The sequence below is a fragment of the Acanthisitta chloris genome, unplaced genomic scaffold, assembly GCF_000695815.1.
Source record: "Acanthisitta chloris isolate BGI_N310 unplaced genomic scaffold, ASM69581v1 scaffold4754, whole genome shotgun sequence".
Taxonomy (NCBI): domain Eukaryota; kingdom Metazoa; phylum Chordata; class Aves; order Passeriformes; family Acanthisittidae; genus Acanthisitta; species Acanthisitta chloris.
The window spans coordinates 47,223-70,040 of NW_008668672.1; the positions used below are offsets into that span (position 1 = coordinate 47,223).

At 45.0% G+C, this 22,818-nt stretch overlaps 1 protein-coding gene across 1 annotated transcript in view; it reads left to right on the forward strand.

Annotated features, from left to right (window-relative positions):
• The first annotated feature begins 284 nt into the window (after positions 1-284).
• Positions 285-22,818, forward strand: part of ALS2CL (ALS2 C-terminal like) — a 31,385-nt gene continuing 8,851 nt past the window's right edge. Inside the window, exons 1-15 of the mRNA XM_009072988.1 lie at positions 285-390; positions 1,527-1,719; positions 5,313-5,378; positions 6,118-6,283; positions 6,983-7,111; positions 7,420-7,539; positions 9,525-9,601; positions 10,265-10,331; positions 10,746-10,942; positions 14,790-14,855; positions 15,554-15,652; positions 16,965-17,123; positions 17,411-17,522; positions 19,633-19,710; positions 21,138-21,265. Of these exons, the coding sequence (XP_009071236.1) occupies positions 285-390; positions 1,527-1,719; positions 5,313-5,378; positions 6,118-6,283; positions 6,983-7,111; positions 7,420-7,539; positions 9,525-9,601; positions 10,265-10,331; positions 10,746-10,942; positions 14,790-14,855; positions 15,554-15,652; positions 16,965-17,123; positions 17,411-17,522; positions 19,633-19,710; positions 21,138-21,265 (1,763 nt within the window). The remainder of the gene's footprint in view (positions 391-1,526; positions 1,720-5,312; positions 5,379-6,117; positions 6,284-6,982; positions 7,112-7,419; positions 7,540-9,524; positions 9,602-10,264; positions 10,332-10,745; positions 10,943-14,789; positions 14,856-15,553; positions 15,653-16,964; positions 17,124-17,410; positions 17,523-19,632; positions 19,711-21,137; positions 21,266-22,818) is intronic.

The following is a 22,818-nucleotide window of genomic DNA, read 5'->3' on the forward strand; positions in this document are numbered from 1 at the left end:
AATGGGCTGAAGCCTTGGTCATCTCCTGTGACAGCAGCTCATGTTGAGCTATTTGGTTTCTGTTATATCTTCCAATGTTTTCAGATGCTTTCTGAGGGCAGCAATGACACCTGTGTGTGCTGTCAAGAGCAAGAAAGGCTGATTGTTTGCCATGAGCACTGAAGCCTTGGTAGATAAAATCATAGAGTCATTCAGATTGGAAAAGCTCTCTAAGATCATCAGGTCCAACTGATGGATACTTGTGCAAGGGAGTTTATTTGTACCTTCTGTGTTGTGTCCAGGACATGTGCACGGCTGAAGCAACTGCATCTTTGCTCCAAGTGGAGGAAACCTTCTCAGCATGTCTGGCACGGATAGATGCCCTCATCCTCAAGCCTCTGCTCCAGGCAGGTAAGTCAGAGGAGACAGTTTCTCTCTGTAGTTCTAGCCTTGAGTCACTGGCACACCTCTGAAGGGATTTGCAATTGAAACTCATGGCTGAGGACTGGCTGGAGGCTGTTTGTTGGTGCACGTGGTTTGCAAAGATGTTTGATTTAAGATATTGAGCTCTTCAGGCTGCCCGTGGGCTTTCATTCAAGCCTGGGACTGTGGTTCCTGTGAGTTTAAGAGGTTAATCCACATTTTAACCACTATCAGCCTGTACACCCATTCCACTTACTTCCAGCGTGGTGCATGGAAATCCAAAACTCATCTCACACATGTGACCCCTAAAGTGTGCCCATTCTCCTTCCCCGCTCTCAGTCCATGGCCATAGCCATCTGTGAAGGGAAAACATGTGGGTGCAGGTTCTGAGCTGGCAGTAAATCAGAGAAACTCCACTAAAATAACAAATCCATATAAATATTCACAGGCCTGTCTGGCCAGAAGTGGTGGGACTGGATCCCACCACTGTGGTTCCCTCTCCTGTCACTGCCTTTTTGGCCTGGTCTCCAAGGAGACTGGGAACAGCCCTTTGGGTCAGGGGCAGACAGTTTCCTTCTGGTGCTCATGTGTGAGCTGGGGCTGAGCCTCACAGAGCTTCTAGAATAGTTTGGGTTGGAATGGACCTTAAGGATCATCTCATTCCCATCTCCCTGCCATGGGACACCTTCTATTAGCCCAGGTTGTTCCAAGCCACATCCAACCTGGCCTGGAACACTTCCAGGGATGGGGCAGCCACAGCTGCTCTGGGCAACCTGTGCCAGTGCCTCACCACCCTCACAGCAAAGAATTCCTTCCCAATATCCCATCTGCCCCTGCCCTTTGGCAATGGGAAGCCATTCCCCCTTGTGCTGTCCCTCCAGGCCCTTGTCCCAAGTCCCTCTGCAGCTCTCTTGGAGCCCCCTGAGGCACTGGAAGGAGCTCCGAGGTTTCCCTGGAGCCTTCTCTTCGCCAGGCTGAGGTGTTCAATCCCTCTAATCATCTTTGTGGCCTCCTCTGGACTCAATCCCATTATATATATGTGCTTTACACTGAAAAATTAGGCTGAGTGTTAGATATTCCACAAGATTTCTTGAGTCAAGGCTTTTTATTTGTCTTCCTCACAGAACCTAGTGACCAGAAGGGAAAGGAGAACTTTAAGCTCTTCATGCTCCTCAATGATCGATTTCAAGCTCTGTGGAATCTCACAGAAGACAATTACAGGACACTGAAACAGAAATGCAGCACCTCTGAGGCCTTCTGCATCCAGGACATCTACACTATCTGGAAAGGAGATCTGTTCCTAAGCCTCTACGTCCAGTAAGTACAGAAAGCTTTAGGAAAAGCAGAAGGGATGAAATTTATGAGAGTTTGTGCCTGAGTAATTTATGAGAGCAAAGCTTGAGCTGTCAGCAGGGACATCAGACGTGCACAAGCAGGTTTAAAGGCCTCCCAGGGCTGAGGAGAGAAGATGTCATTAGACACAGTTGATGTTATGTGTTCCTACCACATTTTTATGCTCTAGGCAAGGGATGTGATAGGAAGTGATGAATGTAGCATGATGTGAACACCATTCTGCCCTGTTGCTGTTTCTGTAATGAATTCCATCTGTTGCCCATCTGTCTGTGACACAAAATGAAGTGTTTACCCAAAGCATTGCAGAGTGTGTTGATGCCTTAACATGAAAAATGGTTTAGGGACATCTGAGATAATATCAAGGCCTGAAAGTGTTCAGTCCTTCATTCATCACCTAAATGTGGCCAAAGCTTTGCCAACTGGGCTTGTACCATCTGTGCAGTTTGGCACAACACAGGTGGGCACATTGGCTCCTGAATGGCTGTTCATCTCATCTTGGTTTGCATGGATTTTCTGCATGTGGAAGTGATGAAGGACTACAGTTTGTTTTTCCTTGGACAGCATCATTTTAAAGTGCTGCACAAGCTTTGCCTTAATGTGAGTGAGGTTTGGAGCAGAGTGTATTTTCACTCGGGATCTGACTCAGTGAATTAAAGCTGCTTTGCCTGAGGCATGTAAAAGATGAAAGGACGTGCTGAGGTTTCAGCTGACACAAAGAAGTTTATCTTAAGATCTTATTTCCCCTCATTTTGAAATGAAAACCTGGTTTTGTTGGGTGTGATATTAACAAAAAAGAGCTGGTTCCTCCCCACCTTTGCTGACACATCGTGCAGATGTGAGCCCATGGCGTGAGCTTATTGGAATGGGATAGAGGGAAGGAAACCACTGTTCAGGGCCTGGAAATCAGCAGTAAATGCATGTCCCTGAAAGCTGTAATAAATGGTAATTAGTCTGGACATTCTACATGACTTAACTGAAAACACTACTGAAAGAAAATGTAGTATTTGTGGAGAAAGTATGGCTCGATCTCCCTCTAGTGTGGGATTAGGAACATTGGTGAGAGACACCTCGGCTTGAATTTGCCATCAGTAAAACAGACCTGATACTTCCATAGAATCCCAGAACGGTTTGGGTTGGAAAGGGCCTTAATGATCATCTAGTCTCAACCCCTGACATGGGCAGGGACACCTTCCACTACACCAAATTGCTCCAAGCACCATCCAGTCTGGCCTGGAACACCTCCAGGGATGGGGTAGCCACAGCTGCTCTGAGCAACCTGTGCGCCGGTGCCTCCCTCACAGGGAAGTGTTTCTTTAATTCAAGCAGCAGAAATTCAGCCATTCAAAACTGATTATCTTAAGCTCAGCCTTTGTAGATTTGATTTCCAGGACAGCTGCACAAGTTTACTTCTGCTTATGCCAAATATCAGGATGACTTCAATTTCCTGTAACAATCTAAGTGCAAAAAACAAGGCAGTTAAACCAAGGAGGTGGCAATGGAAACAACTGTTTCTTTAATTCAAGCAGCAGAAATTCAGCCATTCAAAACTGATTATCTTAAGCTCAGCCTTTGTAGATTTGATTTCCAGGACAGCTGCACAAGTTTACTTCTGCTTATGCCAAATATCAGGATGACTTCAATTTCCTGTAACAATCTAAGTGCAAAAAACAAGGCAGTTAAACCAAGGAGGTGGCAATGGAAACAACAGGGAATGAGCCAAGATGACAACTGCAGTGGCTACATCTCTCCCAGCCTCCCTTTGATAGTTGGATGTGACATAACATTGTCAAATAAGCTTCTTCTCTTTATCATAGAATTGTTTAGGCTGGAAAAGACCTCTAAGATCATCAAGCCTGACCATTTATTTATGTATTTATTTATAGATATCTGACTATTTTAAGTCCATTTTTCTTTGACAGTTGAGTGTAACTGAAGGTCAGTGCTATACTAAGTGATTTTCTTGCACTGATTTGAAATAACAATCATCTATGAACATTAGGAACATCACATGAACATTAGGACAGAGTACTGGAGGTTGGAATTGTTTAAAGCTAAGTCTACATAAACATGTAAATGAAACAAAATATAAATCACAGCAGGTTAAATTATAGAATCCTAGAAATGGTTTTGATTGGAGTGGACCTTAAAGACCATCTAGTTCCAACCTTCTGCTATGGTCAGGGAATCTTCCACTAAATTAAGTTGCTCAGTACATATGATCATGATCATGATGATTGTCAGTGCAGATTTTGGAAGAAAAGCAGTTTCTGGGTTGTCAAAATAGTAAACTAGTACTAAAAAAGGAATTCTATGATGCTTGCTACTTGAAAAAATACAAAGACTCAGAGCCCGAGTACTGCAGCTCTACCATTCCTGTTATTTCTCATATATCTCAAATAATCAAAGTCCTGTTGAAGGGAATTACAGCCAAAAAAAGTCCATAATCTGCTGTGAATGAAGATATTTCTGATCCTCCAGGCAGGACTTTAATTCCATATAATCCCATAAAAATGGTTACAGCCCTTGTCAGGATATGGCCTTAGCCACATCTGTCAGAATCACAGAATCATTAAGGTTGGAAATGACAAATGACCTCTGAGATCAAATCCAACCTTTGACCAAATGCCACCTTTTCACCTAAACCATAAACCATCAGCCTTACTTTGAGCTCTTCTTATCTCATAGTAAGTTAAGGGGTTGAAATGGACCTTAGAGATCATCTACTCCCAACCCCCTGCCCCGGGCAGGGACACCTCCCACCAGACCAGCTTGCTCAAGGCCCCATCCAACTTTGCTTGGAACATTCCCAGGGTTGGGGCAGCCACAACCTCCCTGGACAACCTGTGCCAATGTCTCACCACCCTCACAGAAAAAACTTCTTCCTAATATCTCATCTAAATTTCCCCTCTTTCAGTTTATCCCAGTTACTCCTTGTCCTGTCACTGTAGATCCTAACCAAGAGTCCCTCTTCAGCTTCCCTGGAGCCCCTTCAGATACTGGCAGGTTGCTATGAGGTCTCCACACAGCCTTCTCTTCTCCAGGCTGAACAGCCCCAGCTTCCTCAGCCTGTCTTCACAGTGGAGGTGCTCCAGTCCTCTTATCAACTTCGTGGCCTCCTCTGGACTTGCTCCAACAGTTCCATGTCCTTCTGATGTTGGGGACACCAGAATTGTGTGCAGTCCTCCAGGTGAGGTCTCACAAGAACAGAGTAGTGGGGCAGAATCACCTCCTTCAACCTGCTGGCCAGGTTAAAGGAAGGTGCTCCAGTCATCTTATCAGCTTTGTGGCCTCCTCTGGACTTGCTCCAACAGTTCCATGTCCTTCTGATGTTGGGGACACCAGAATTGTGTTCAGTCCTCCAGGTGAGGTCTCACAAGAACAGAGTAGTGGGGCAGAATCACCTCCTTCAACCTGCTGGCCAGGTTAAATTTGTCATCTTCCATAGATACCTTTGTGGGAGTAATGGAACCTCCCAGAAACTTCACTGCTTTAAACATCATGGCTAATGTCAGTCTCTAACTCAACTTGTGTTCTTGTGGTTTTTTTCTTGCCAACAGGTATTTTGTCACTTTTGCAAACTATGTTGTAGTCCAGGGCTTTGAACAGGCCACCAAGAGCAAAAGGTCAGTGGGCCAAAAAATGCATGTTGAAGGGGCTGATGGTAACACAGTGGTGTTGTTTGGGTTAAGATATGAAACTGGAGTGAGCTGCACTGAGCACTGTTTGTTGCTCTCATCTGTATTTCATAGTCCAGCTGCTTCTCCTTTGAACTGGCCTCAGATGCTCTGTCATCTGCTGAGACCACAGCAGCAGCTGTTGAAAGGCTTCATAGAAGCCCAGAATGGTTTGGGTTGGAAGGGACCTTAAAGATCATCTCATTCCACCCCCTGCCATGGGCAATGACACCTTGCACTAGCCCAGGTTGCTCCAAGCCCCATCCAACCTGGCCTGGAACACTGCCAGGAATGGGGCAGCCACAAGAAGTTGAGTTTCCTCTATAGAACTCTTTCTGTCTCTTTCTAGCCATGCACGACTCCCTCTGTAGTAGAGGAAGCCTGTAAATTTGGAATGTGGGGGTTTGGGTAGGGGGTGGGACCTGAGATAGGATGCTGTGGGAATCTGGCAGGAAATTTCCACTGCTTGTCCCAGAGTCTCATGGAAAGAGCAAATGAAAACATAAACATTAGATAAGAGCAGATTCACAACCACTTTATCGTCTCCTTGTCCTCTATGTCTGTCTACACCCTCTCTGGGGGTGAGGTAGCACATAAATTTGGAAGGTGGAGAACAGGCAGTTTGCAGAAAAATTAATTATTGAACCTTTGAATTAATGAACTTTTGTTTTAATTCCCCATCTTGCAGTGAGGCCTGGAAGCACCACAAGACAGTGCTGAAACAGTTCCTCACAGATGTCACCTCGGAGAGCTCCATGTCCTTGGCCTTATACACTGCTCTGCACAAACCTATGCGAGATCACATTGAGCAATATCTCCTCCTCCTTACAAAGCTCAATGAGGCTCTCAAAGAGGTAGAAAGTTTGATGTGATGTTGACTGGATCATACTAACACCTTATTGCTTGTGAAGCTTTGTGGTTGTGGCACTGAATCCAAAGCAGGCTGGAAGGAAAATGGCTTCCAGCTGGTGTGGAGGTAACCAGCACTGGTGGAGTGCAGCCCACTTCAAGGTGGGCTGCAACAAAAAGTGGCCACTTCAGCATGGTATGGGCTACCCATCCTAGAATCATAGAATATTAAGGGGTTGGAATGGACATTAGAGATCAACTAGACCCAACCCCTCTGTCTTGGGCAAGGGCACCTCCCACCAGAACAGGTCGCTCAAGGCTTCATCCAACCTGGCTTTAAGCACTGCCAGGGCTGGGGCAGCCACAAACTCCCTGGACAACCTGTGCCAGTGTCTCACCACCCTCACAGCAAAAAACTTCCTAACACCCAATCTAAATTTCCCTCTTTCAGTTTATCCCCATTAGTCCTTGTCCTATCACTGCAGTTCTTAACCAAGACCTCCAAGTCCAACCTTTGACTAAATACCACCATCCCCTCTAAGCCATATCCCAAATTTTCATGTCTACTCATTTTTTGGCATGGTAACTCCACCACTGCCCTGGACAGCCCCTTCCAGTTATGAAGAAATTTTTCCTAGTATGCAACCTGAACTTCCCTTGGCCCAGGGCTGAAGTATTGCTCAAGTCCTGCCTTCTTTTATCAGGGCTCTGAAAAGGATGTGGTGAGCAGTGCCATCCAGGAATACGTGAAGTTGGAGTCTTTCATCAGCCAAGTCCTGGATGAAGCTTGTTTTACCAAGACCTTATGGAAATCTTTGAGCTACAAATTCACGGTGAGCCATTGATGGAGAAAGTGGCTTGAAAGTCTTACATTTCTACATCCTTATGGAGAAATCTTAATATGGATCAAGAATTTGAGGCTTGAAGTCAATAGAGAAGGGCTGGGTGGAAGCACTGGAGAAACCTTTTGGTGTTTTGAAGTCGAGTGCTGTGTCCAGTGTTGAGTGCTGCCACTGTCAGCTTCCACCCTGACTCAGATGACCTCTGCAGGAACTCTTGGCTTGAGTTATGTGTCCTCTCCCAAATCCTGTTTCCTGATGCTTTTGGTCTTCCATCTTGATGCCTGTGGTTCCCTCTGCAGGATATGCTCTGTGTTCCTGAGAGAAGGCTGCTGGAAGACAGCAGAAATCTTCCCATCTCAGCCAGCACAAACCGATCAGACCGGATCTTGCTCTTTGATGATGTTCTTGTCCTAATCCAGGTGAGTCTGAAGCCCTTCAGAGGGCCTGGAAGGGAAGCACACGTAAGTGACAGCAAAATTCAGGGTCCTTTTCATGTTGAAAATCCAGCAGAGCTTGGCTGGTGGGAAATCCTTGTCTCAGATCCATCATGTCCCTGTGGTTTGCACTGGAGTAGAAAGGAAAACAGAATCCCAGGATCAATCAGGTTGGAAAAGACCTCTGAGATCATCAGTTCCAACCTCTGACCTAACACCACCATGTCAACGACCACAGCATTGTGTGCCAGATCCAGTCTCTCCTTTAACACTAAGAAAGGAGTTAAAGAACTTCAGGAGTTAAAACCCCACTAAGAAGGATTAGAGGAGAAACCACATAACTTTTTCCCAGTAAATATGTACAGTCCAACCACCACAGGAACCTTTGGAGAAACCTAAGCCCATGCCCGTGGATGATTTTGGTCCTTCATTATTCAAAGGGGCCTGGTGGGTCCAAGATGTGATATTGTAGACAGACATACATAGGACTAAATATGATCTCTCATGGCTGACCCTGCTAGTGGCATGTCAGAAGATGCTGGAGGTATTTCTGGGTATTTAGAGCCTGGGTGTGGGACAGACAGGGAGTGTCTCCAGCCATGGGGAGCTAGATGAATAATCCGTGTTCAAAGCTCTTCTGTAGCATGTTAACTAAGTCCAACTTGGCTTGCTCTGACTGACAGCACCTGTAATCTAGCAGGGCTCTCCTCATGTGCACCTTTCTGCTTGCTCTTTAGTCATGTGCCAGCCCCTGAGGTGTCCAAACACACTGCCTTAAGAGCTGCTACATCTTCGAAACTCTTCCAAACATAAGTCTTTGCGATAACACAGAGGCTAGGCCCGAGGGTATAGGCTGGTGATTTCTCATCCAACTTCCAAGCGTAGATTTCTTAGCACTGTAGTGATCCTGCTGTAAGCAGGTGCCCCCAGGCTCCCTTTATAGTCTGAGGAGAGAAACATGTGCCATCTGGGTGTGGTTTATCTGACCTATTTTAGATGCCAGAATTAGTAGTAGTTGAATCATGTCCTGACTCCATTGACTAGGATCAGAACACAGAGTAAGCAGCTCACACAGAGGTACCTCTGTTCCCACCCACTGTGTCTCATCTGCTGCCTGCTGAGACTGTTATTGAGGCTTGGGGGATAGAACTGGAGTGGAACGGGTTAGCTTTTGCCTTTGGTGCTGGGAATCTGGATGTCCCTTGTTTCCCTATTCTTCCAAATCTGTTGGATACATCAGTGAGTAACTTATGTGAACTCCATAGTGCTATTACGTGGCTTGGCCAACTACATCCTCACAGCTCTGTGCATGGACATCTGGATGTTAGACAGGGAAGGGGATGTACAGTCAAATATAGTCTGTCTCTAGCATTTCAACTGTTTTAGTTTGTTCCATCTGGTCTTGATCAAACTAGTGACTCCTTAAACGTTGTACTTGTGGGTCATGTTCGGTTGTGGCACCTGGAGTGCAAATCCTAGATAGATCATGGAATGATTTGGGTTGGAAGGGACATTAAAGTTCACCTCATTCCATCCCCCTGCCATAGGTAAGGACATCTTCTACTAGCCCAGGTTGCTCCCAACCCCATCCATCCTGGCCTGTAACATTTCCAGATCTGGGGCAGGCACAGCTTCTCTGGGAATATTAGGTGTTTGGGATGATTTGGGAGTGTTGCCATGTGATAGGGAAGAAACTCTTGTAGATCCAAGTGCTATGTCCTGCTACACTTAGCTGTAGCTGTGGCATTATGGAAAACAAAAACATTAAACTAAGAACTTTGTTCCTTCTCCTGTTTTTCTTCTATCTCCAAGGTCTTCGTTCTGATGTGGGATAGATGTGTGGCCCACAAAGGAGGAAATTTACAGTGCTGCCAGTCTTGTTCTGCTGTTCAATGGATTGACAGAGCAAGGGCAACGTGTGATGTTTAATTTACATCAATAACAGGAACATCTTCTCCCTTTTGTTCCAGGGAAACAGCTTTCAGAGTTTTGATCTGAAGCTTGTGTGGGTGGATGACAACTGTGGAGAGAAATCGGCTCCAGGACTGTAAGTGAGAAATTTCCACTTGGAGGTTAAAAAATATAAGATAAAAATGTTCAGTTTGATCGTGAAACTCTGAGAATATGATTCAAAGCTTTGTGCCATCTCCTTTCCACCCAGCGGGTTTGGTTCTGGTCTCTGGGGAAGTGAAGTTCCTCTCAGATGTTCCCAGCAGCTTGGACTTTGCTCACCTTTGCAGACAGATTGAAATCATAGTATCATTTAGATTGGAAATGACCTCCAGGACCATCAGTCCAACCTGTGGCCCATCACCACCTTGTCAACTAGAGCAGCAACTAAGTGCCACATCCCAATCATTCTTTGAATGCCTCCAGGGATGGTGACTCCACCACCTTCCTGGGCAGCCCCTTCAGTACTTAACAACCATTCCATGATGAAATTCTTCCTGATGTCCAACCTGAACCTCCTGTAGAACAGCATGAGGCTATGTCCTCTCATCCTGTCTTTAGTTGCCAATGAATAAAAAAATGGTTTAGGCTCCAGACCAGGAGAGCAAAGATGAGTTGACTAACTGAGTATCTCTTCAGAAGGAAAACTCAACTGTAAAAGCACCTTTAGGTTCTGAAGGGGGATGGGAAGAGCAGAACCTGCTATTGGACTGCAGGAAATGAGTTTTTCATAGTCTTGGTAACATCTTTTGCCTCACAGGTATAGACTGTGCATCACAACCCCAGAAGAAACCTTCATTCTCTCTGCCAAAGACCCCCAGATGAAGGTCAGCCTTTTGGATTTTGCCATCTATTTATTATTTAAAGCAGAATAATAAGCAAAATGAGGGGTTGGGTTTTTTTTCCCCCAGCCTTTTTGTCAAGCCAGTACTGTACTAGCTGACCAGAGGTGGCTTAGACACTTGATAGAAGACACATATGCATGTGCTGGAAGTGCTCTGCACTGGGCAGACAGCCCAGTTCCACCAGTGTGGTCCTGTGCCACAGCCAATTAGTGGTGGCAAGAGTCAGGTAGGACCCAAGATAACATTCGTGGATGCTGTAGATGGGCTATATCTCACCAGCTTTAGTGAGAACCCAACAGCTTCTTGCTGCTTTTCCTGAAGACTCTTTTGTTGGGAGCTCTGAGAGAACTCTCAGGCTTTCTTCCCTTGTTATCACTCCTCTTCCTCTGCCCCCAGGCTGTTTGGAAGTGGAAGCTGAACCAGGCTGTCCGCCAGGCGCTGAATGGGAAGAGAGATTTCCCACTGTGGGGCAAGAGTGGGGAAGGCAGTGAGCCCCCGTCCTGCCGCTTCTTCACCTACGTCTTTAGACTGGAGAGCAAGTTCAAGAGCGCAACCTACGAGGGCGAGTGGTACTGGGGAAAGCCACATGGCAAGTAAGGAGCCCTTTTTGATCCCCTTTTCCTATGCAAGAGCTTGCAAGGATGGCCCTGCTGTCTGTGTGAAGCACTGCCTGGATCCAATGGATGCACAGGTGGAGGTATAGAGTCATTAAGGTTGGAAAGACCTCCAAGACAATCAGGTCCAAGCTTTGACCGAATCCCACCATGGCCACTAAACCATATCACCAAGTTCCATGTCTACTCATGTTTTGAACACTTCCAGGGATGGTGTTGATATAATAAGCTTAATATAGAATCATAGAATCATCAAGGTTGGAGGAGACCTCTAAGATAACCAAGTACAACCATTAACCTGCCAATATAGATGCCACAGACTGGCTGTGGACCTGGAGTGATTCATTCCATGTGAGGGCCTTTACAGCTAATCCTGGGCTGGTGATCTACTGGAGTGTGTTCCTGCCTCACTTGCATCCAGAAAGAAATCTGGTCTTGAAGACACATTTAGAGGGAAGTTGGGACAGATTTACTTGATTTCAGGGCTTAATCAAAGCATGAGTCCTGATGTGATCTATTGCAGTGTAGATGCCTCACTAGTGATACTGGTTATGTGTTAAATTATAGAGGTTGCCCCTAATAATGTGGTGGTGATCACACTGAAGGTGCTGCATTGGCTGATGCCTCTAATTAGGACTTGACCTAATGTTTATCATCAAGACTTCAGCCTGAGGCATGAAATTTTACCATCATGATGACAAAACCCCCCTAATACAAACCATTTGCAAATCCATTTGAACATCCAAACGTTTATCAAAGCAATTGAAAACAAACTACAGAAGAGGCTCAAATGCATTTCTTGGGAACATGGGAACTGTTCACAAAATCCAAGTTTAAATGAGCTCTGCTGAAAGGGAATGGTCTGTAAATCAAAGGTTAAATGGTGCCCACAAAAATTTCTTTCATGTAGGATAGAGCACAGTCTCTTGTTTCTGTGGAGAAATATGACCAAGCTCCTCAGGCACCAAACTAGGGTGATTTAGAAGTTTTATGGTCCCTGACTTTTACAGTTTGTTTACAGCTGCTCTTGAAGCAAAAAGGTTGTAGAGACTTGGTTTGAAGGAGCCTTAAAATACTAAGAATATCCAAAATCATAGAACCATAAATGGTTTAGGTTACAAGGGATCTTAAAAATCAACCCTGAATCAAAAGCTTAGTCCTGAATCTTCTGTGGAAGAGACTAGAACAGCATTAAATAGGTATTTAGAGTAGAGCTGCACCTGAGGCAATCCTTTACATCATCCCCACCTTCCCTAGCACTTGCACTCCTAACAGACATCTGCAAACCATCTCTTCCTCTTTGTCTCCTCCTGCCTTAAGGTTGGAGAGTGGAGATGAACAAACACCTCTGCTGCTTCAAATGAAATTATTTGACTGAGACATCCCAGGAAATTTGTGGCAGAACTAAGCGACTTCAAATGTTTTAATACCTGACCTTTGAGTTGCTTAATTACTAGGCTTTCCTTCCCACTCCTGAAACTTCTCTGCTATGTGACTTGCTACTAATAGAAGGTTACAGAGCACCTAACTGGCCTTGATGGCTGGTCCATCTCTGAGGGAGAGGCTGGCACAGCAAAGCATATGAGCAGAGAGCTGTAGGAGTGTGAATTGGGGTTCCTCAGCAAAATACCTGTGTTCTTCACTGTTCTGTCCTAGTATTCCAGATGATCTGGTGTGGAGGAAGGAGATACTCCCACTGAGAAGTTTCTTAAACCATCCCCATGGCTGGAGCAGACATAGAATCATAGAATCTCCTCAGTTGGGAGGGACACACAAAGATCATCAAGTCCAATTCTGGGCCCTGCACAGAACATCCCAACAATTCCACCATGTGCCTGAGAGCATTGGCCAAACACTCCTTGAGCTCTGGCAGCCTTGGGGCCATGACCACTGCCCTGGGGAGCTGTTCCAGTGCCCAGTTACCCTCTGGGGGAAGAACCTTGCCCTAATATCCAGCCTAAATTTCCCCTGACACAACTTCACTTCATGCCCTCATTCTCTTTGGCTTGCTCTCCTTTGCTTAGCATTCATACAACCAAAACAAAAGGAGATGTATTTTAAAGACACTTAAAATTAAACTGACCAATTCTCTGTAAAAATGGAGAAAGAGCAGGTCTCATGTAGGTGTTTAAAACAACAACCTCAGAGAAAGTCAAATGATTTGGGGTTGCATCATCTCCTATTAAACTGACAGTTTCTCTTTGGCTTGCTCTCCTTTGCTTAGCATTCATACAACCAAAACAAAAGGAGATGTATTTTAAAGACACTTAAAATTAAACTGACCAATTCTCTGTAAAAATGGAGAAAGAGCAGGTCTCATGTAGGTGTTTAAAACAACAACCTCAGAGAAAGTCAAATGATTTGGGGTTGCATCATCTCCTATTAAACTGACAGTGAGTAGGTTTAGATGGGAGATTGGGAAGAAATTCTTGGCTGTGAGGGTGTTGAGGCACTGGCACAGGTTGCCCAGAGCAGCTGTGTATGCCCCATCTCTGGAAGTGTTACAGGCCAGGTTGGATGGGGCTTGGAGCAACCTGGGCTAGTGGAAAGTGTCCCTACCCATGGCAGGGAGGTGGAACAAGAGGATCTCTAAGATCCTTTCCAGCCCAAACCCTGCCATGATTCTATGATTCTATGAAGATGTATCAGTGCCTCAGTAATACCACAGAAAGTCAATGAAAATATCAAGGTTTGAACATTTTTCATGGTTTCTCCTCTATCAAAGTACATAAAGCAGCAGCAGAAACATCTTGTGAGACAAAATGGAATGGAGTAATTTTCAATTCTCTCCATTTTCTCAACTTTTGCGTATTAATAATCTATGGTCTTGTGATATTGAATATTGGGAAGGAATTCTTCTCTGTGAGGGTGCTGAGGCACTGGCACAAGTCACCCAGAGAGGCTGTGGCTGCCCCATCCCTGGAAGTGTTCAGGCCAGGTTGGATGGGGTTTGGAGCAAACTGGTCTAGTGGAAGGTGTCCCTGCCCATGGCAGGGGGTGGAATTAAGATAAGCTTTAAGTTTCCTTCCCACCCAAACCATTCCATGATTCTGTTGTTTATGGTTAGGGGATGTGTGGGGATCTGACTGTGACTAGGATGATGAAAGAATTAGAATAGTGAGGGTGTGGGTGGAGTGGGAGAATGGGATTGATGGAAATGCATTCAGGACTGGGCATGGCCATGCAGTAATTTGACCAGCGTGTTGACCGTTCCAGTCTCACTTTGCATTGGTCCCTCGTGTAATCACTTTCACAACCCCCACGCAAACCAGATGGAATGATATGATCCCTTCAGGCCAGTACTTGTCTCTTTTGTTTTCCTAGTGCTAGGCACAATGTAGTTCTGGGCTGTGGTGTCATTATGTTGTCTACAGGGATGTGCCACCTCACCTAGCTTAATCATATGCTACACTGCAATTAAACAAGGATGATGTGCAAGATCCTGAAGGGATGACCCAGCACCTCTACAAAATACTTTTGAGATTAGGGAATTTGGCAGTGGATTCTTCCCACTCATTCTAGAGCATGAAAACATTATGGTGTTAAGTCCTCAGAGTGTAAACCAAAGTCCCAGAAGTACCTGGAGAACTTATGTGTCCTCTGAGGAAATTTTTAATGTTATCCATAGAATCCTGGAATGGTTTGGGTTAGAAGGAACCATGGAGATGATCCAGTTCCAACCCCCTGTCATGAGCAGGGACAACTTCCACTAGCCCAGGTTGCTCCAAGCCCCATCCAACTTGGCCTAAATATTTAGGTTTTGCCTTCTGTGTTGCAGCTGTGAATGTTGCTGTGATGTCCTGTGTGATGATGCTTTGACTTTCAGGGGGACACTGAAGTGGCGTGATGGACGCAACCATGTTGGGGATTTCAAAGAGGGCTTGGAGCATGGGTAAGCCTTGGAAAACAGGGTGTTTATTCCTTTCAAAATAAGCTATGGAATGGTTCCCTCCAGAGGTCCATCTGAATTAAGCTGGGTATGTTGTAACCTGGAGAGAGTGGGTTGATAGTGACTACAATAAAGGAACCGTGGGCAGATGATCAGTTGACTGCAGATGATTCTATTCAGTTGGATGAATCTGACCCCTGATCTCTAAATCTATGTGAATTTCTTCATCTGAAATGTCTTGCTGAAGTTATTTTAAGATATTTTTAAAACTTCTCTTAAATGAGGAGTTCTCAGGGGAGAGAAACCATGAGTTTCAGCTATTATTTATCTAAGTTTATTTGAAATTCAGACTTTTTGAGTCCTCATTTTTACTAGAATTCCAGATTAGGTTAGATTTTTAGGGGGAAAAATATCTCAACTACTTTGTGCTGGGATTGGGAAAATATTGAACCAGGGAAGAGGTAGAGAGGGGGAAAAATAACACTGGAAGTAACTGTAGAAGAAACAGTGAGTAACTTTGCAGCTCACAAAGGGATGAGCAATTCCATGTCTAGTGACACCTGGAAATAGTGGCATAGGCAGAACTGATCCCAACCATGTAAGTCAGCTTGGGAGTCTGGGAGGTCCTCAGGTTTGGAACTTGATCCAGCACAACTGAGTCACCTTTTGCTGTGCTGACCTCTTCCATGTGCACCTTGTAGGTTTGGAATATGCCTCATCCCACGCCGATCCGAAGACAGGTATGACTGCTACAAGTGCCACTGGTATGAGGGCAAGATGAGAGGCTATGGAATCTGTGAGTAAGTAAAAGCCACAGATGGATTCTGGGGGAAAAGGGGCTCCAGATGTTTAAAGGGTGAAATGTTCCCATTTCATCTGTCACTCAGAGTGCTGCTGGGAATTTGTATGAGGACTGGTCTGTAAAGTACTGTTTGCGTGCACAGAGAATCCCAGAATGCTCTGGGTGGAAATGGACCTTAAAGATCATCCATTTCCAACCCTCTGCTATGGGCAGGGACACCTCCCACTATACCAAGTTGCTCCAAGTCTCATCCAGCCTGGCCTGGAACACTTCCAGGGATGGGGCAGCCACAGCTTCTCTGAGCAACTTGTGCCAGTGCCTCACCATGCTCATAGGGAAGAATTTCTTCCCAATATCCTATCTAGCCCTGTCCTCTGGCAGTGGGAAGCCATTCCCCTTTGTCTTGTCCCTCCAGGCCATTGTCCCAAGTCCCTCTGCAGCTCTCTTGGAGTCCCTTTAGGCACTGGAAGGTGCTCTAAGGTCTCCCTGGTCTTCCTTCTTTACCAACATCCTCATCCTTGCTCAGGTCACACCTGGCCTGTACCCAAAGGTATTGGCCAATGACTAGACTTCCCATGGTTAATGCACATATTGATCCCTGATCTCTCCATCCTAAGTGTAACAGAGGAGACCACACAGCCCAGTTTTCCAACTGCTTACTGTGGGATAATAGGCCACCTACCTTCCTACAGTCTGCATTTTACCAACATCCTCATCCTTGCTCAGGTCACACCTGGCCTGTACCCAAAGGTATTGGCCAATGACTAGACTTCCCATGGTTAATGCACATATTGATCCCTGATCTCTCCATCCTAAGTGTAACAGAGGAGACCACACAGCCCAGTTTTCCAACTGCTTACTGTGGGATAATAGGCCACCTACCTTCCTACAGTCTGCATGTTCTGCTCCTTATTTATGACTCAAACTCCTCTTCTCAAGGAGATCAGCCCAGGAAAAGGGGTGGTGGGCCACCACAGAAAGGTGAAGGCAAGTCTGACTTCTTACTGATCTCATCTCCTCTGGATTAACTAGTGGTCACTGTGAGCCAGATGATGTGAGGCCAAGGACTGAGTGGCCTCTCCCAGCACTTGCAAGGCTATGTGTTGTATGCTTGGATAATTTTGAAGGCTGTGGAGTGCCTAGTGTGGGTGATGCACATTCCTAATAGTGAACACCTACCAGCTCCAGAGCTATCAGTCAAATAGGTGAAATATTTCACAGGCAGATGATCCTGATTCTTATTTTTCCAGGATTCCTAGTCCCCTAGTTGTTATCAAATAGTCACAGTGTGAAATTCTGTCCCCCTGCAGGTATGGGAATGATATGGTCTACAAAGGTTACTTCAAAGATGATGTGCGTCAAGGCTTTGGGATCCTCGAGAACTTCTCAGCTGAGCATCCATTTAAATACACAGGACAGTGGGAAAATGACAAGAAGAATGGATATGGAGTCTGGGAAGACAAAGATAGGTAAAGGTGGGATGTATCAGAGGTGGCTTTAGGTGCTTTGTGACAGCTTTGGCCTGCTATTGAGTGGGAAAGGCTTCATGTGTTGATGGGAAGATTTAGGATGAAGTGGGTTGTGTTCAACCTCTGTTGTAAGGCTTGAAACCCCAGGAAAACATTATATGACCTGAGTTTGTGAGGTACATCTTGCAGCTGTGGGTGAAACTAACCTCACTAAGTCACACATCAAACTGATTAAGATCAAAGAATACAGGGAAAACAACTATAATTTGTTTTCTATTTCATTCCAGAGGGGAGAGATACATAGGGACATGGCTTGATGATCACAGACATGGCCAAGGAATCGTGGTAACCCAGTCAGGTGTCTGCTATCAAAGGACATTTCATGCTGATAAAATGGCAGTGAGTACATGTTTTCAGTGGACTATGTAAATCAATTGGATGTGGAATTCCCCAGCAAGGGCAAGATTAAGGTTTCACTTTATAATTAATCTTTGAGGGCAAATAGAAGGCAAGAAGGTTAGGTATTAGGAGAAGGTTCTTCCGTGGTAACCCAGTCAGGTGTCTGCTATCAAAGGACATTTCATGCTGATAAAATGGCAGTGAGTACATGTTTTCAGTGGACTATGTAAATCAATTGGATGTGGAATTCCCCAGCAAGGGCAAGATTAAGGTTTCACTTTATAATTAATCTTTGAGGGCAAATAGAAGGCAAGAAGGTTAGGTATTAGGAGAAGGTTCTTCCCCCAGAGGGGAGGGTTGCCACAATAATGTTTATGAAGAACAAAGTGTAGCTGAAGTCTTGTTTCTTTGCACCTTCATGAGGTGCAAGGAGGAGCTAAATGTAAGACTGTCACTTCTCCTTGCTCATGGTAAGACACCTTACCATCTGGCTGTTCAACTGATCATCCAGTCACAACTATAGACCAGAACTCACATATACTATATAGTTATATACGTCTCAGGTTGCGGACTCCCCATTCCTAGAAGTGTTCCAGGCCAGGTTGGATGGGGCTTGGAGCAACCTGGGCTAGTGGAAGGTGTTCCTGTCTGTGGCAGGGGGTGGAATGAGACGATCTTTAAGGTCCCTTCCAACCCAAACTAGTCTGGGATTCTATGATACCATATCTATCTTGGAGATGGTAAAATCTTCACCTTTCCAATATGAGTTTACATATGACATGTTTGCTCTCCAGTTCATTGGAAGTTTAGATGTTGGTGGGGGAAGCAAAAGGGATTGGCATGGCTCAAACTTGCTTCCCAGTGGCTTTCCACATGGCTTTCATTGCTTCTCTGTGAAAAGCAGAGCCTTAAAAAAACAAACAACCCCTTCCCCACTCACCAAATTAGGGCATGTTTAGCATGGAAACTTGGTTGGAAGAGCTTTCCATAAACCCTCCCATCTGCAGGGAAACAAAATAAAGCTCTTTTTCGGGGTTGCCAACTGCCAAAGGCTCCTTTAACTTCACACGGCTTCCAGGTGGAGAGCAGTCACTTCAGTTTTCCTAGTGGAAAATTGGTATGACCAAGAAGCTTCCCTTGGAAACCTTTGATTTTTGCCAGAAAGGGTGTTTTCCATCAAGGAAACCATTCCAGTGGAAAATGTGTTACAGCTCTAAAAGTGACCACATTTTCTGGCTTGTTTGGGTATGTATAAACTTTCAGGCCCAAACCATGGGCTAAACCCACCAAGACTCCTCTTTCCTCTTGGATGTAAATTATCCTGTGTCTGTTGTGCATCCTGGTGCTCCTTCCCTGAAAAGTGTCCTACTATAAGCAGCTGTGGGATTTGGGAAGTAGTGGAATGAGTTGTTTAATGAATGCTTAGGAGCAGCTCATTAAAGCCCCTTTGACTGCACAGCAAGAGGAAAAGCTAATTCGAGGTTTAGGCTGGATATTAGGAAAAGTTTCTTCATCCAGAGGGTGGCTGGGCACTGGAACAGCTCCTCAGGGAACTGGTGATGACACCAAGCCTGCTAGAGCTCAAGCATTTGGACAACACTCTCAGGCACATGGTGGGATTGTTGGGGTGTCCTGTGCAGGGCCACAAGTTGGACTTGCTGATCCTTGTGGATCCTTTCTAGCTGAGGATATTGCATGATTCCACACAGCAGTTGCCTTCTTCTTTTTGCAAAGAATGACACAATTGGCTCCAACCACCTCAAAAGTCATAGGATTGAGAGCACCAGAAGTTTGACCCCTGTGCCAATTCCTGGTGGCCATTCCTAGCACAGGATCCTACTTTTGGGACCTTCTTCTAGGAAAATAAAAGCAATAAAACTGTTGTTTAAAAACCTCCTGACTACCCAAGATTTCTGTGTGCAGAAATATGGGATAGCTCTAGAGAACCTCCTTGTCCTTCTCTTGAGCACTGCAATGAGATGTTGGGTTTTCAAAAGTATCCTTGGAATCTGCAACCCATAATTAGCCCAAACCAGTGGTTGTTTCTAGGTGAATTTGAGCAGATGAGAAATTCATGTCACAAATTCATTCCTTCTGCTTTCAACTGAAGGGTTCTGGGATTCTCCTCTTGGAAGATGACTCAGTTTATGAAGGGAACTTCACAGAAGAGCTAGCATTTGTTGGAAAGGTGAGAACTTCCTTCATCTCAGCTTTCCTGTACAGCTGTTGGTTTTCCAGATGGATTCAAAGTTCATACCTTCCTGCTCCACTTGCCCAAGTCTCCTAGAAAATAACATTTTCCTAGTTTCTGGATGATTTTTGTCTCTCATCAGCCTCATTCACAGAAGCTGAGAGATTTTGGGTCCTCTGTGAATCACTTTGGGTTTAAATGTTTTATTTACACTCAGGGTCTTGAGGTTTTGGGGTTTTTGTTTGTGTTCTTTTTTGTAGGGCATTTTTAGCTGTGCTTCACAGCTGCAGTTGGGATGCTTTTGTATCTTTAAAACAAATGTTTTAGCCTTTGTAGTGGTTTGGAACACAGGAAATTATGTCTAAACCAAACAGAGTTGCAGTACCAGCACTAGGCTAACCTAACTGAGATATTACCACAGCTGAGGAATCCTGGAAGCCGAATTTTGCAATCTGAACACTGCGCTAACATGTTCAACAGTTTGTGGTTGATCTTGAAGAGAAATATCTGGGCAAAGTGTTGATCAAATGCCTCATTGCAGGGGAAACTAGTCCTCCAGCTTGTTACAGAACTCTCTGATGAGCCTCACAGGAAGTGTGTGGTTATATCACAGTGAGAGATGTCAAAAGAGACACTTGGTAATGAATGCAAATGAGGCTTGTCATTTACCGACTTGTCAGGGGAGGAAGAGTTTGTCATCATCTTCTTCCTCCAGAAGACTAGAGGCAGATTTTGCAGAGATGGATTACAGTACTTAGAGATTTCATCCTCCAAAATTAATATTTAGCTTTAGTGGTTAGTCTAGAAAAATCTGTTCTTTATCTAAAGCTGGAATGTGCCTCCTGCTATTAGCAATGAAGACTTCAGGCTCCTATGCAAAGCCAAACTAGTTATGAGATTGTTTGACTTTGGATTTAATTAAATCCACAGAGTTTGAGTCAAGCTACTGCATGTCTCTGCCTCAAAGAACTGAAGGTTTGTCTTGGTAGCAGCAAACAGTTTGAAAGTGTTTATGGTGAATATCATATGATTTCCCATTCCTGTGAGGCCAAACTTCCTTGTGGTTTTAACAAGCAGAGAAAAAATAGAGAGAAATTTGAAACTTCATCTGATCACTTGAGGTTACTAAGAATTGCAGTTAAATTTAAGACAGACAATTTAACTCAAAGAAGATCTTTGGGCTTCGTAGAGCATAATGCAAATGTGATTTGGAGATGAATTTGAGATGTGTTGACTCTAGTGGCTAAGCTTTAATGCCATTATTGCTTTGGATGCTGAGAACATTTACCTCTATGGTGGAAGTTGTTCTTAGCCACTGTTTCAAGAGTTGGCTCTGCTCAAAAGAGAATTTGATGACTTGGTCCAGCTTGTTTCCTCTCTCTAATGAGATCTTGGCAGAATAACCTTGGATTTCTCCTTCACAGGGAAAGCTGTCATTTGCCAATGGATTCATTTTGGAGGGAACCTTTACTAACAAATCAGGCCAAGGCCTACAGACTCACGGCATCCTGAACACGTCCAACGAGCAGCTGGATGAGACCGTAACCAAAACGTGAGCAACATGAGAAAAGAGCACTTTTCTCGGGTCATGGTTATATTTTGACTCTACCTAGAGGACAACTGGATCAATCCCAACAGGGATCAAGGCAGACCTTGCTGAGAATTGATCCAAAACCTGACTTATATGCAAGGGGAGAAGGAAGAAAGGAGAAGACAGGTTGGCACTTAAAATTAATGCCATATAGGAAGCAGAAAAGAGATATTCTAATCCCATTCTGCCACTGCCCATCCAGAGGTTGGTCCATGTGGAGGATGGCTGTGGAGTCCAGACCAGAGCTTCATGAGGTGCTAATGCTGTTTTGGCAGCAGTGGTGAGAGTACAGGGCAGGAATAACTGAGTTGAACCTGTCAGACCATGTCCTTTGGTAGAGACTCTTATCTCAAGGCTGAACCCTGCCAAGGGATGCTCTGCTTGCCAAGCTGGAGGACCTTCAGCCAGTTGAATTCAAATAAAGGAGTCCCAGTGGGAAAAAGAGCTGCCTGTCTCACCAATTCCAGTTCCTCTCACAAAACCCACTTCAGTTTCTTCCTCTTTTCTCTTCAAAGCACTTCCAGCACATCAGACTATCTATGTTGCAGAAACAGTTCCTTCTTCCTGTTCTTTTCAAGCAGAAATAGCTATTGGTGGTGGTTGCTCAACTCTCTTCTTGCAATCAGGCTTTACTGCAGGCTTTCAGAAGAAATAAATAGTGTATATTTAGAAACATCCCTCAGGGAACAAGAAAGTCTGTGATCAGTTCTCCAGCAAAGAGTCAGATTATTTATGTTCCACGCACCAGGATCTTTTCTTCAGCCAAAATAACTTGTTGTCAGGGCAAGAGTTTTATTGAATTGGATATGGGACATGGAATGCAGTTGGGTTGGGAGGGACCTTAAAGGTCATCTCATTCCAATCCCTGCCATGGGCAGGGACACCTTCCACTAGCCCAGGTTGCTCCACACCACAACCAACCTGTCCTGAAACATTTCCAGGGATGGGGCAGCCACAGCTGCTCTGGAGGAGTTAGAAACAACTGGACATGGCACTCAGTGCTCTGGTCTAGCTGACAAGGTGGTGATGGATCACAGGTTGGACTCGATGGTTTTAGAGGTCTTCTCCAACCTAAATGATTCTGTGATTCTGTAATATCAAATTCTGGAGAACCTTCCATATTCGATGGTAAAAATCTGCAGTATTTGAGGAGGCACACAGAGTATCCTAATGTGATGTTACATTTCCACCTGGAGAAGAGAAGGTTGTGTGGAGACCTCATAGCAACCTTCCAGGATCTGAAGGGGCTCCAGGGAAGCTGGAGAGAGACTCTGTGTTAGGAACTGCAGTGCTAGGACAAAAAGTAATTAGGATAAATTGAAAGAGGGACATTTAGATGTGACATTAGGAAGAAGCTTTTTCCTGTGAGGGTGGTGAGACAGTGGCACAGGTTGCCCAGGGAGGTTGCGGCTGCCCCAACCCTGGCAGTGTTCTAAGCCAGGTTGGATGGGACCTTGAGCAACCTGTTCTGGTGGGAGGTGTCCCTGCCCATGGCAGGGGTTTGGGACTAGATG